This window comes from Stegostoma tigrinum, chromosome 5 (genome assembly GCF_030684315.1).
Source record: "Stegostoma tigrinum isolate sSteTig4 chromosome 5, sSteTig4.hap1, whole genome shotgun sequence".
Taxonomy (NCBI): Eukaryota; Metazoa; Chordata; class Chondrichthyes; order Orectolobiformes; family Stegostomatidae; genus Stegostoma; species Stegostoma tigrinum.
Window position 1 is genome coordinate 6,092,483 of NC_081358.1, and position 14,404 is coordinate 6,106,886.

The 14,404-nt window shown below is 43.5% G+C and overlaps 1 protein-coding gene across 1 annotated transcript in view; it reads right to left on the bottom strand.

The window, feature by feature from the left end:
* Positions 1-4,239, bottom strand: part of itga9 (integrin, alpha 9) — a 389,128-nt gene extending 384,889 nt beyond the window's left edge. The window contains exons 1-2 of the mRNA XM_048530144.2: positions 3,842-4,239; positions 3,331-3,458 (exon numbers count right to left, since the gene is read on the bottom strand). Coding sequence (XP_048386101.1) covers positions 3,331-3,458; positions 3,842-4,017 — 304 coding nt within the window. The 5' untranslated portion in view covers positions 4,018-4,239. The remainder of the gene's footprint in view (positions 1-3,330; positions 3,459-3,841) is intronic.
* Between the last annotated feature and the right edge of the window lie 10,165 nt (positions 4,240-14,404).

Sequence of the window (14,404 nt, forward strand, 5' to 3'; positions counted from 1 at the left end):
TCTTATCCAAAAAGGATGAAAAAGTTTATTACTTATCTCTGCTGCTCCACAAAATTGAAGTCATTTTTATTTATGTGATGGGTTAATTTACTGTTCTGAATTCTTTTTCCCCCTGAGGTACACGTTTACTCACTTTTCTGAAATATGCGCACCAGCACCAAGTGAGACAAAAATTGAAATGAAGCCCTCCAAGTGAAAAAGGTTGGACAAGGTTGTTGTAGAGGGCTACAAGTCTTTTTAGCGTCTATCCTTAATTGGAAGCTGAACATGTCTTCCGGTCACTAATTGGCTGATAAAGTGAAAATCACTGTTGGGTGACGGCCGCCAGCACAGTATGCGTTGGGATCCTCATTTGACCTTAGTTTCAGGAATTGAATGGTCTCCCTGATATGAACCTGCAACCTGGCAAAATGGCAACAAAATTTCTTGGAATTCTTTGACCAAATTCCAGTCACACAAATGCAAATATGAGAGTTTTCTCCCAAATTCCAGTCACACAAATGCAAATATGAGAGTTTTCTCTCAAATTCCAGTCACACAAATGCAAATATGAGAGTTTTCTCCCAGATGAAGGATACAATATACAAGTTGATTTGTTTCTACCAATTTAAGGAAGTTGAGATTATGAGCCTACGGGATATACAATTCTCTTTAGAGCACAAGGGGTAAAGAGACCAATCCTTCCCCTGAAGAAATTAGATATGAGAAGCAGGCTTTTCTTGTGCCTGGATAATAACTAAAATCTTACCATGATTAACTTAGGTTTGTTAAATGTACTAAGTAGCTTCTACTATTTGGCATTATCTGTGAGGATAGATTTCATTATGTGAACATAGTGCTGGAAGGAAAGAACTACAGATCACCAATGTCACAAAACACAGATACTCAGAATAAAAACAGGCAGAAAAAATGTTCCTTTTTAGTACTATTAGTGTAATCTTCTTATCCAAATCAGTGGGCCATCAGTTGCTCCAGTCCCTGCATGTACTGAAGTAGGGTCAGCATTAAAATGCTGTTGCTAAAAGATACATAACCTGATAACCTTGTGTAGTGATTGGAACAAGGACCAGGTGGATCTCATTGACTATGAGACCCTTGATTTTCGGTTGTTCACCTGGGCCAATCAGGGAGCCCTGACTGACAGATATAAACAGAGGACTTAGAGAGATTCCTTATTCTAGGGACTGGCTCTGAGCAAGCTAGTCAGAGTCCATGTACTGTGCACACATAAATAAAAGATGACTTGGTGACAGGATATCTGCCTTCATGGAGTTATGGCACTGAATTGGCACCACAGCATAATAATAGATTCAATCATTTGTGCATTGGCAGAGGTAAATAATCATGGAGTTGACTAGATGACTATAGAAAGCAAAATGGTTCACTAATATCCTTCGGGAGAATTCGTTATCCATAGCTTGGCTGCAATCACATACAATATGATCATTTGTAATTCCTACAGGACAAATAGGGATAGTTCTTCATCACTGTTACCCACATTCCAACAATAATCCTTCAAATAGATCATCAGTAATTATTTGCTTGAATGCAACACATATGATGTATGTGAGGAAAAATAAAGTAAACTATATCAAAAGCAAGAGATAGTAGGAACTGCAGATGCTGGAGAATCTGAGATAACAAGGTGTAGAGCTGGATGAACACAGCAGGCCAAGCAGCATCAGAGGAGCAGGAAAGCTGACGTTTCAGGTCTGGGCCTTTCTTCAGATTTTCTCCCTAAGAACAGGCTAGGGAGGCGGGGATGAGCTGGGATAACAGAAGCTGGATGAACACAGCAGGCCAAGCAGCATCTCAGGAGCACAAAAGCTGACGTTTCGGGCCTAGACCCGTCTTCAGAACCAAAACTTCAGCCTTCCTGCTCCTCTGATGCTGCTTGGCCTGCTGTGTTCATCTAACTCTACACCTTGTTATCTCTGTATCAAAAGCAATAAAATTTTCATTCCCTATGGTCATCCAATAAATCCTGCCTTATTCTGGAAGAACCATCATAACAGTAGTGAAGTAACTGTACCCAGTTCCAGCTCCAAGGAAAGGTTCTTAGAAGATTGTATCCCAGTTGTTTTAATTTGCTTACAAACACCTTGAAAGATGATGATGCCCCTTTCATAGCAGGTCAAGCCAAGTGAACCTGACTGAGTAAAGTCAGAGTCTCACGTATACAAGGTGTTAACAGTGAATTCAGGCCTTACACAGCATGCCCTGAAGAGTGATAAGATTCAGCACAAAACCTTTTCATTGAAAGAAAAATTAAGAAACTTCAGGCATTCAGTATATCCATGTTATAAAATGTTCTGATAAATCTCTGTGTTTGATAAACATGTTTACAATATATTTCCTACGTTCTTGTACGTTTGGTAATGAAAGAAGCCAGGCCGATGATGGGATCATTTAGCCTCCTGTGGGAGGGGGTGGGTCCCAGGTTCACCCTCCTGTGGTGTCTGTTCAGATTTCATTTTCGTACAGTCCTCCAATTTAAATACATCCTCAAGGATGCAACCCCCTGCAGTTTTGGCCGAAGTGGCTCCTGTACGTGTGAACTTATGAACCTAACATCACATCCAAATCAGACCAGGAAACCTTGCTGAACTCCTTTTCTTTGTAACAATGCTGTAGGATTGTCAAATGATCAGGGATAACGCTCTCAGAGATAATGGGAACTGCAGATGCTGGAGAATTCCAAGATAATAAAATGCCCGAAACGTCAGCTTTTGTGCTCCTGAGATGCTGCTTGGCCTGCTGTGTTCATCCAGCCTCACATTTGATTATCAGGGATAATGCTCTATATGGTAACGGAATGATCGTGTTGATCATGTGTTCATACAAGTATCCAACTCTGAGAGTGATGATTAGTTCCTCCACGCTGACTGACATAAGCAAAAACAGCACATGTTCAGAACCCTGGTCATAACCATTTAAATTTGCCTCAGCAGAAACGGATCTCAGCTCAAGACTCAAAAGTCCTTTCCCCTGCTTGGAAACATTTAAGTTAAATTTAATCCCGTACCAACCCTTCCTCCACCTCTCCACGCACACAGCACGACTACTAGTTCTGGGAACACAAGTTGGTTTTGTTTCTACAAAAGAATTCGTAAGCTTTCTCTGAATTTACACCGTGAACATCGCCGGGTCAACGACGAGATGCATCAGAATTGCTTCATACATATACTCCCTGTGCGCTCCCGCGGTCAGAATGACGGGACGCTGCACAGCTGAGGTTCGTTTCTATCCGAGGTGCACTGTTAGAATTCAGGAAGGAAATCAAGTCACCCCCCACCCCAACCCCCACAAAAAAAAGTAAACAAGACCAACCTCGACCCAGATCCAGCTCTGTACATCTCTTCTCTGGATTACTGTGAATTCGACATTTATACACTGCTCCCGGGGACAGAACAGACGAGCTGTAAGTAGAGTTAGCTTGCGGGGCTCCAACCAGTACCCTGCAGAAAATACATCACATTAGAAAGGGTGAGGATATTGCTTAAGACTAGGATTTTCGGATCCAAGCACAGTAATTTGCCAGCACACGAATTCGCTTCTTCGAGGAACCGAAGGAAAAGTGCTGGGACATTGTGTGAATCTGGCTGAACTCATATTAATCCAATATTAGCACTCATCCTGGGCCAGCACACGTTTCACCTTCAGAAAAAAACATCGCCAAACATCACACCGATACTGAAATCTCTTTAAATTACATTGGCACGGGCTGCAATTTCATCCGGTTAGTAAATGCCGTTACAAGCGACAGTGGAAGCACGGAGCTGACAACGGAGAGTTTCAGACCAAGTAAATGCTGTTTTCTGACACTTACAGACCTACTCACCATCGTGTGTTGTCGTGAAAATGTTCCAGTACGGAATATCCAAAGAAAGTACCACTGGTACCCCGGAACACGACTGGATGATCTAAATCAATATTGTACGAATGCACCAAAACAAACCAAATTAAAGCCACACAAAGTTTCAATAACTTCATATCCTCTCCAAGCAGCCCATCCATTCCCCACTTCGTCAGAAGCCAGTGTGTGTTGGGGGGGCGGGGGGACGAAAAGAGTTGCTTTAGGCGTCTCTAAGCGAAAAGACGTAAACTCTTCGGTGAAATGCAAATAGGTCCCGAAGAGGAAGCAAACAATCAATTCGTTGGCAATGCGGCTGATCCCCGATCAGAGATCAACTCACATCCTGCAAACTGTTCAGAAGGACAGAGTTTCTACCCTCCGATCATCTGATTAACTGGGAGTGGGCTGAGAGGACAATCTTAACTAGAGTGCAAAGGCGCCACACACAGGCTATTCGGAGACATTGAGCATTTCTCCAGCGTGTGCTCGGAGCATAAACACTTCTTGATAAAGTCATAGAACATAGAACAATACAGCACAGAACAGGCCCTTCAGCCCTCGATGTTGTGCCAACCTGTGAACTAATCTAAGCCAGTCCCCCTACACTATCCCATCATTATCCGTATGCTTATCCAAGGACTGTTTAAATGCCCCTAATGTGGCTGAGTTCACTACATTGGCAGGCAGGGCGTTCCATGTCCTTACCACTCTCTCAGTAAAGAACCTGCCTTTGAGATCTGTCTTAAATCTATCACCCCTCAATTTGTAGCTATGCCCCCTTGTACAAGCTGAAGTCATCATCCTTGGAAAAAGACTCGCACTGTCCACCCTGTCTAATCCTCCGATCATCTTGTATGTTTCTATTAAATCCCCTCTTAGCCTCCTTCTCTCCAATGAGAACAGATCCAAGTCCCTCAGCCTTTCTTCATAGGGCCTGCGCTCCACACCAGGCAACATCCTGGTAAATCTCCTCTGCACCTTTTCCGTCATACAGCAAGAAAACAGACCCCTCGAAAACACTTTACGCTGTATCTTTCCAGACATATGGGACAATAAATTTTTAAAAATCTGCAGCTGAAATCGTCTGCGCGACCAGGTTTCTCAATCTAAACTAATCCCACTTGTCTGCTTTTTGCCTGTATTCCTCTAAACATTTCCTATTAATGTGCCTGTCCAAATATCTTTCAAATGTTGTAACATTACCTTCATATTCCACTTCCTCTGATAGTTCATTCTTCTTTCATTATCTTGATACAAATTGCAACAATTTTCTAGAAACATTTCAAAGATATGATTGTAAGATTCTCGGTTAAATTTAATAAAAAGCTGAATGTCATGCATTTGAAACTTATTGAATAGGAATAATTTGAGTTTAATCCATCTAAAAACAGTTCATGGATATGTGCCATTACTGTGAACAAACAACATAACAAATGTTGCACAGAAAATCAAATGATTCAAATGAATAATTTAAATATTTGCTATGGTGTGTGGGAGTAATGTTGACCAGGACTCTAAGACAATCAAAACAAAGAGGCAAGGCTTCAAGATACAAGGTGTGGAGCTGGATGGACACAGCAGGCCATCAGGGTCTAGGCCCGAAACCTCAGCTTTTGTGCTCCTGAGATGCTGCTTGGCCTGCTGTGTTCATCCAGCCTCACAGTTTTTTATCCTGGAATTCTCCAGCATCTGCAGTTCCCATTATCTCTGAGCTAAGGCTTCAGTTCAGTTCAGTGCAAACTGGAAGAACATAATCACATCTTGGGGACTTTACAGCTTTCAAGACTCAACATGAAGTTGAAAACTTTGAAAGAATGAACATCTCTTTGCGTTTCTATTGCCTACCCCACAGCCCGGGTCCTGTCATTAAATAGATTGATTTCAACGCAGCCAACAGATTTTCAAATACTCATAAGCCCTCATTCTCATCAGTTTCTCTTCTCCCTTGGCCAACTATCAACAATTCCTTTGTCTGCCCTTTTTTTATGTTCTCTGTTCGTGGGCTGTGTCTCCACCTATGCGCTCACTCCTTTCCCTCCACCCAATCATCAACATAAATACCATCGTTTCCTAGCTGCTTTCAGTTCTGGTCACTGGACTTGAAACATTAATTCTGCTTTCACTCCACAGATGGCTGTCAGACCGCCAGAATTTCTCCAGCAAATTTTGTTTTAGTTCTCCTCATTTGCACTTCTTTGTTTTATTTTAAGGCTTCAGTTTAATGTCTCAACTAAAGACAGCATTTCCAGAAAAGCGTAATAAAATGTGAGGCTGGATGAACACAGCAGGCCAAGCAGCATCTCAGGAGCACAAAAGCTGATGTTTCGGGCCTAGACCCTTCATCAAGGGTCTAGGCCCGAAACGTCAGCTTTTGTGCTCCTGAGATGCTGCTTGGCCTGCTGTGTTCATTTAGTCTCACATTTTATTATCTTGGATTCTCCAGCATCTGCAGTTCCCATTATCTCTCATTTCCAGAAAAGGGAAGTCTCATTCACGACTGTACTGATTGGTACATTCAAAACTAACTTTTCTTTCATGTTGATTAATACAATCTTGTATTGGTACTGTTAATATTATGATACCAATTTTGTTCGTTATAACCTAATCTTCTTATGAATAATTACAACAGAAAATTACAAATATTGAGAAGTGAATCTTACAAAGATTAAGAAGATTCTTGTTGAATCAGACCTATTCACTGTGCAGCCATAAGATTGTTTATTTTTTGCTTATCTTTGATGAACTGTTTACTCATTTCCAAATAAGTAACACATTAGTGCACTGAACGCAAGAGTAGAACTCACATGTGAGTTACCATTGATTTTTAGGGTCGTGGATACACAGTAGCATTTGCAACTTGCTTTCATTTCTGTGATTTGACAATAAGAGTGCTGCAGTAATAGGCTTAAGCAATCTCAACCCAGTTTCTAGAAGGCCCAAAACCATGGAAGAAACTGCAAAGAATTGTTTGAACTCTTCCATTTGAATTCAGTTCCTGGGTTCATGTGTATAAGTAGTTAAGATTACAGAAGTGCAGCCTGAAATAGAACATAGAACATACAGCACAGTACAGGCCCTTTGGCCCATGATGTTTTGCCAAACTTGGACCTCAATCCTAAGATCTATCTAAAATAGAACATAGAACATACAGCAATACAGCACAGAACAGGCCCTTCAGCCCTCGATGTTGCGCTGACCTGTGAACTAATCTGAGCCCCTCCCCCTACACTATCCCTTCATTATCCATATGCTTATCCAAGGACTGTTTAAATGCCCCTAATGTGGCTGAGTTAACTACATTGGCAGGCAGGGCGTTCCACGCTCTTAAAACTCTCTGAGTAACGAACCTGCCTCTGACATCTGCCTTAAATCTATCACCCCTCAATTTGTAGCTATGCCCCCTCATACAAGCTGATGTCATCATCCTAGGAAAAAGACTCTGATTGTCCAGCCTATCTAATCCTCTGATCATCTTGCATGTCCCTATTAAATCCCCTCTTAGCCTTCTTCTCTCCACTGAGAACAGACCCAAGTCCCTCAGCCTTTCCTCATAAGACCTTCGCTCCAGACCAGGCAACATCTTGGTAAATCTCCTCTACACCTTTTCCAATGCTTCCACATCCTTCCTGTAATTGGGCGATCAGAACTGTATGCAATATTCCAAGTGAGGCCGCACTAGCGTTTTGTACAGTTGCAACATGACATCACGGCTCCAGAACTCAATCCCTCTACCAATAAAACCTAACACACCATAAGACTTCTTAACAGCGCTATCAACCTGGGTGGCAATTTTCAGGGATCTATGTACATGGACACCAAGATCCCTCTGCACATCCATACTACCAAGAATCTTTCCATTGACCCAGTATTCTGCCTTCCTATTATTCTTCCCAAAGTGAGTCACCTCACATTTATCTGCATTTAACTCCATTTGCCACCTTTCAGCCCAATTCTGCAGTTTATTCAAGTCTTCCTGCAACCTGCAACATTCTTCCACACTGTCCACCACTCCACCGACTTTAGTGTCATCTGCAAACTCGCTAACCCATCCACCAATACCTGCATCCAAGTCATTTATAAAAATGACAAACAGCAGTGGTCCAAAAACAGATCCTTGAGGCACACCACGAGTAATCGGACTCCAGGCTGAATATTTTCTATCAACCACCACTCGTTGCCTTCTTACAGAAAGTCAGTTTCTAATCCAAACTGCTAAATCTTTCTCAATCCCGTGCCTCTGTATTTTCTCCGATAGCCAAAGGCTTTACTGAAGTCCATGTACACTACATCAACTGCCCTACCCTCATCCACATGCTTGGTCACCTCGTCAAAAAACTCAAAGAAGTTTGTGAGACATGACCTGCCCTTGACGAATCCATGTTGACTCTCTCCAATCAAATTGTTGCTTGCTAGATGATTATAAATCCTATCTCTTATAATCCTTTCCAAAACTTTTCTTACAACAGACGTAAGGGTCACAGGTCTATAATTACCTGGGTCATCCCTTCTGCCCTTCTTGAACAAGGGCACAACATTTGCAATCCTCCAGTCCTCTGGTGCTAAACCTGTAGAGAATGAGGACTCAAGAATCAAGGCCAAAGGCTCCGCCACCTCCTCCCTAGATTCCCAGACAATCCTTGGAAAAATCCCATCTGGCCCAGGTGGTTTATCTACCATCACACCTTCTAGAATTGATAACACCTCCTCCTTACTAACCTTAATCCTTTCAAGTCTAAATAAAGAGATAAAGTATCTTAGTCTTCCCCTCTACAATATTCTCCTTTTCCTGAGTGAAAACAAATGAGAAATATTCATTTAGCACCTCTCCGATCTCCACAGGGTCCACATACAACATCCCACGTCTGTCTTTGACTGGCCCTATTCTTACCCTAGAGATCCTTTTATTCCTCACATACCTATAGAAAGCTTTAGGGTTCTCCTTTATTCTACCTGCTAATGTCTGCTCATGTCCCCTTCTTGCTCTTCTTAACTCTCTCTTTAAATCCTTCCTAGCTAATCTGTAATTCTCCAACGCCTCATCTGAACCATCTCGTCTCATCGTCACATAAGCCTCCCTCTTCCACTTAACAAGAGATACAATTTCTTTAGAAAACCACGGCTCCCTTACCTTATCGCTTCCTCCCTGCCTGACAGGGACATACCTGTCAAGGACACTCAATATCTGTTCCTTAAACCAGCTCCACATTTTGATTGTTCCCATCCCCTGCATTTTGCTAACCCATTCTATGCCTCCGAAGTCTTGCCTAATCGCATTATAATTTCCCTTCCTCCATCTATAACTCTTGCCCTGTGGCATGTTTCTCTTCCTTTCCATTGCTAAACTAAACATAACCGAATTATGGTCACTCTCTCCAAAGTGCTCACCTACCACTAAATCAAACACCTGGCCTGGTTCTTTACCAAGTACCAGATCCAGTGTGGACTCCCCTCTTGTCGGCCCTTCGACATACTGAGTCTGGAAACCCTCCTGCACACGTTGGACAAAAATTGATCCATCCGACATACTACAGTTATAGCATTTCCAGTTAATGTTAGGAAAGTTAAAGTCTCCCATAATGACCACCCTGTTCCTTTCACTCCTGCCCAGAATCATTTTGCCAATCCTCTCCTCCACATCCCTGGAACTTTGCGGAGGCCTATAAAAAACTCCCAGTGTTACCTCTCCTCTCCTGTTTCTGACCTCAGCCCATACCACCTCAGTAGACGAGTCCTCATCAAAGGTTCTTTCAGCCACCGTTATAATGTCCTTGACTAACAAAGCCACACCTTCCCCTCTTTTACCACCTTCCCTGATCTTAATGAAAGATCTAAACCCTGGAAGCTGCAACATCCATTCCTGACCCTGCTCTATCCATGTCTCTGAAATGGCCACAACATCAAAGTCCCAGGTACCTATCCATGCTGCAAGCTCACCCATCTTATTCCGGATACTCCTGGCGTTCAAGTAGACACACTTCAATGCAGCTTGCTGTCTGCCAGCACAATCCTGTGACAGTGAGATCCTGTCCATGTCCTCCCTACTCTCATCCTCCTGTGTATTAGTACTACACCTCAGTTTCCCATCCCCCTTCTGAGCTAATTTAAATCCACCCGAATAGCACTAGCAAATTTCCCACCCAGGATATTAGTGCCTCTCTGGTTCAAGTGGATACCGCCCTGTTTGTAGAGGTCCCACTTTCCCCAGAATGAACCCCAATTGTCTATGTACCTGAAACTCTCCCATCCCTGCAGCCACGTTTTCAGCTGAAATCTCTCCCTGTTCTTTGCCTCGCTATCACATGGTACAGGTAACAAACCAGAGATAACCATTCTGTTTGTTCTGGCTCTCAGCTTCCACCCTAGCTCCCTGAAATCCTGCCTGACATCCCTGTCCCTCTTTCTACCTATGTCGTTGGTGCCTCTGTGGACCATGACTTGGGGCTGGTCACCCTCTCCCCTCAGGACCCCAAAGACACGGTCCGAGACATCATGGACCCTAGCACCTGGGAGACAACACACCAACTGTGAGTCTCTTTCGTTCTCGGCAAACCTTCTATCAGCCCCTCTAACTATTGAGTCCCCAATGATTAACACGCTCTTCCTATCCTCCCTTCCCTTCTGTGCAAGAGGGACAGACTCTGTGCCAGAGACCTGCACCCTACTGCATGCCCCTGGTAAGTCACCCCCCACAACAGTAATCAAAACGGTATAACAAAGTGTGGAGCTGGATGAACAAGCAGGCCAAGCAGCATCTCAGGAGCACAAAAGCTGATGTTTCGGGCCTAGACCCTTCTGACAACCACAGGGGATCCCTGCACTGACTGCTTTTTCCCCCTTCTAATAGTTACCCAGCTTTCTTCATGCCTAGCAGTAACTACTTCCCTGTAACTCTTATCTATCACAGACTCTGCCTCCTGAATGATCTGAAGTTCAGAGATTAGAAATTAGATTACCTACAGAGTGGAAACAAGCCCTTCAGCCCAACAAGTCCACACCGCCCCTTGAAGCATCTTACCCAGGCCCATCCCCAACCCCTATGACCCACATACCCCTGAACACTATGGGCAATTTAGCACAGCCAATCCACCTAGCCTGCACAACTGTGGACTGTGGGAGGAAACCGGACCACTTGGAGGAAACACACGCAGACACGGGGAGCACGTGCAAACTCCACATGGACAGTCGCCTGAGGCTGGAATCGAACCCGGGTCCCTAATGCTGTGAGGCTGCAGTGCTAACCACTGAGCCACCGTGCCACCCAATCATCCAGCTCCTGCTCTAGTTCCCTAACGTGATCTTGGAGGAGCAAGAGTCGGGTGCACTTCCTGCAGATGTACTTGGATGGGACATTAATGGCGTCCCTCATCTCAAACATCATGCAGGAGGAACATTCCTCTCCCTGCACTGCCATCCTTGCTAGTCCCCTTATCAGAAAGTTAAAAAAATGTAACCTCCATCCCTACCTTATACTAACATCCATATGCCTGTCTAATAGCTGCTTAAAAGCACATAATGAGGCCAACTCCACTACCCTCTCCGGCAATGCATTTCACGCCCCGACCACCCTATGAGTAAAGAACCGACATCTGATATCTCCCCTGTACCTACCTCCTTTCACTTTAAAACTATGTCCCCTCGTATTAGCTACCTCCACCCTAGGAAAATGTCTCTGGCTGTCCACTCTAGCTGTACCTCTGATCGTTTTATACACCTCTATCAAGTCATCTCTGATCCTTTGTCGTTCTGAAGAGAAAAGTTTAAGAGTTTAAGAGTCGTGAGATCTTGTTGCAGCTCTATAAAACTTTGGTTAGACCGCACTTGGAATACTGCGTCCAGTTCTGGGCGCCCTATTATAGGAAAGATGTGGATGCTTTGGAGAGGGTTCAGAGGAGGTTTACCAGGATGCTGCCTGGACTGGAGGGCTTATCTTATGAAGAGAGGTTGACTGAGCTCGGTCTCTTTTCATTGGAGAAAAGGAGGAGGAGAGGGGACCTAATTGAGGTATACAAGATAATGAGAGGCATAGATAGAGTTGATAGCCAGAGGCTATTTCCCAGGGCAGAAATGGCTAGCACGAGGGGTCATAGTTTTAAGCTGGTTGGTGGAAAGTATAGAGGGGATGTCAGAGGCAGGTTCTTTACGCAGAGAGTTGTGAGAGCATGGAATGCGTTGCTAGCAGCAGTTGTGGAAGCAAGGTCATTGGGGTCATTTAAGAGACTGCTGGACATGTATATGGTCACAGAAATTTGAGGGTGCATACATGAGGATCAATGGTCAGCACAACATTGTGGGCTGAAGGGCCTGTTCTGTGCTGTACTGTTCTATGTTCTATGTTCTATGTTCTAAAAGCCCTTGCTCGCACAGCCTTCCCTCCATTCCAGGCAACATCCTGGCAAACCTTCTCTGCACCTTTTCCAACGCTTCCACATCTTTCTTGTAAATAGAACAAGCCTGCTTGTCAATCCCTAGTTTAAAAAGGCCAATTTTGAATTGTTTACACTGCATCTGTTTGGGATCAACAGAAGTGCTTTCTTAAGAAAGTAGAATCGGTTTAAGTTGCTTAAATTTATGGTTGATTTGGAACAAAAGCATATATTCTTGGCTGACATTTCAGTGCAGTACTAAGGAAATACTGAAGAGGTTGTCTTGCAATGAAATGTCAAACCAAGACTTCAATTCATTTTGATTCAAAAGATCCCATGCTAGAAAGAAGAGCAGGGCATTTTTTTTTCTGGTTCATATTCAGTTTTCACCCAACACCAATTACCTGTTGTGTTTACCTATCTAATAAAAGCAAATGCAGCTCAACACATTAATGCAAGTTAATTTTCTCAATGGCTATCTTTAGCACCACTGTGCCTTATGAATGTTCTGACTTCAGAAACAAGCAGAACAGCATAATCATCATGGAGACAGTTTGACCAGTTTATCAGAAATGTTCTTTGTGCATTTGTAAGGGATCAGGTTGTATGGCGGGTCATTATTGGAGAAAAATGAGATCTGAAAGAGTATGTTACATGAATATCCTGTCAGTTAGATAGTAACCATTTTCCTTCCTGTCAGATATATGCATTTTCCTTCCTGATGGTCAGGAAAGGGTGTACATAAGTCTTCCTGCTTTAATCAAGGAAAGCCTTTTCTCAGTCAGCTCTGTGAATATATTTATAACTGGTTTGGAAAAATACTAACTTTAGGAGAATGGCAGCTGTCTGAATCTAAACTCCATATTTGTGTAAACATTGTAGGCTTAATCTCCTCAGATTGTCCTGGAGAATTATGAAAATGTCTGAATACATGTCAGCGAATCTTCACTGTTTTGCAATAATTGATCTTGCGTACAAAAAAATTGACTTTGAAATGTTGATTCCTTGTGTGCTATCTCGGATATTGTTCAATGTTTCAGTTGTACTGTTTGTTCATTCTTCATCACCTTCACACAAATGGATTGGTCAACAGAATTTTGTGCCTGTTCTGAAGAATGAGACTCACAGTGGCTTTTTGGGGCGTAAACCATCTTAGTTGATTTTGAAGTCCTTAACATTAATTTTGAACTGTTGTTTTAACATCTTCATGGAAATAGATATGGATGTGAAAAGTGAGCATGTGGAGCCAGATTACCAACCAAGTAACAACGAAAAGGAAAAGGAAGATGTGCATTTACTTGCTACCTTTGATAAGTCTCAAGAAATCTCAACATACATTACAGAACATGAAGTATTTCTAAAATGTAGTCGTCGCTATAATATAGGAGTCACAACTGTCAATTTTCAGACAAAAGGTCCCAAAACAGCAATGAAACCTAAATCATTTAGTCTATAAGACGGTAGGAACTGCAGATGCTGGAGAATCTGAGATAACAAGGTATTGAGCTGGATGAACACAGCAGGCCCAGCAGCATCAGAGGAGCAGGAAAGCTGACGTTTCGGGCCTAGACCCTTCATCAGAAATGGGGGAGTGGAAGGGGGAATCTGAAATAAATGGGGAGAGAGGGGGAGGCGGATAGAAGATGGACAGAGGAGAAGATAAGTGGAGAGGAGACAGACCGGTCAAAGAGGCGGAGATGGAGCCAGTAAAGGTGAGTGTAGGTGGGGAGGTGGGGAGGGGATACGTCAGTCCAGGGAGGACAGACAGGTCAAGGAGGCAGGATGATGTTAGTAGGTAGGAGATGGAGGTGGGGTTTGAGGTGGGAGGAGGGGATAGGTGGGAGGAAGGACAGGCTTGGGAGATGGGGACGAGCTGGGCTGGTTTTGAAATGTGGTGGGGGAGGGGAGATTTTGAAGCTTGTGAAGTCCACATTGATACCATTGGGCTACAGGGTTCCCAAGCGGAATATGAGTTGCTGTTCCTGCAACCTTCGGGTGGCATTGTCGTGGCACTGCAGGATGCCCATGATGGACATGTCGTCTAAGGAATGGGAGGGGGAGTTGAAATGGTTCGTGACTGGGAGGTGCACTTGTTCAGTGCAAACCGAGCATAGGTGTTCTGCCAAGTGGTCCCCAAACCAAGCGGAGGCAAAGGTGCAATGTCTTCAAAGAAGCTAGATGTATT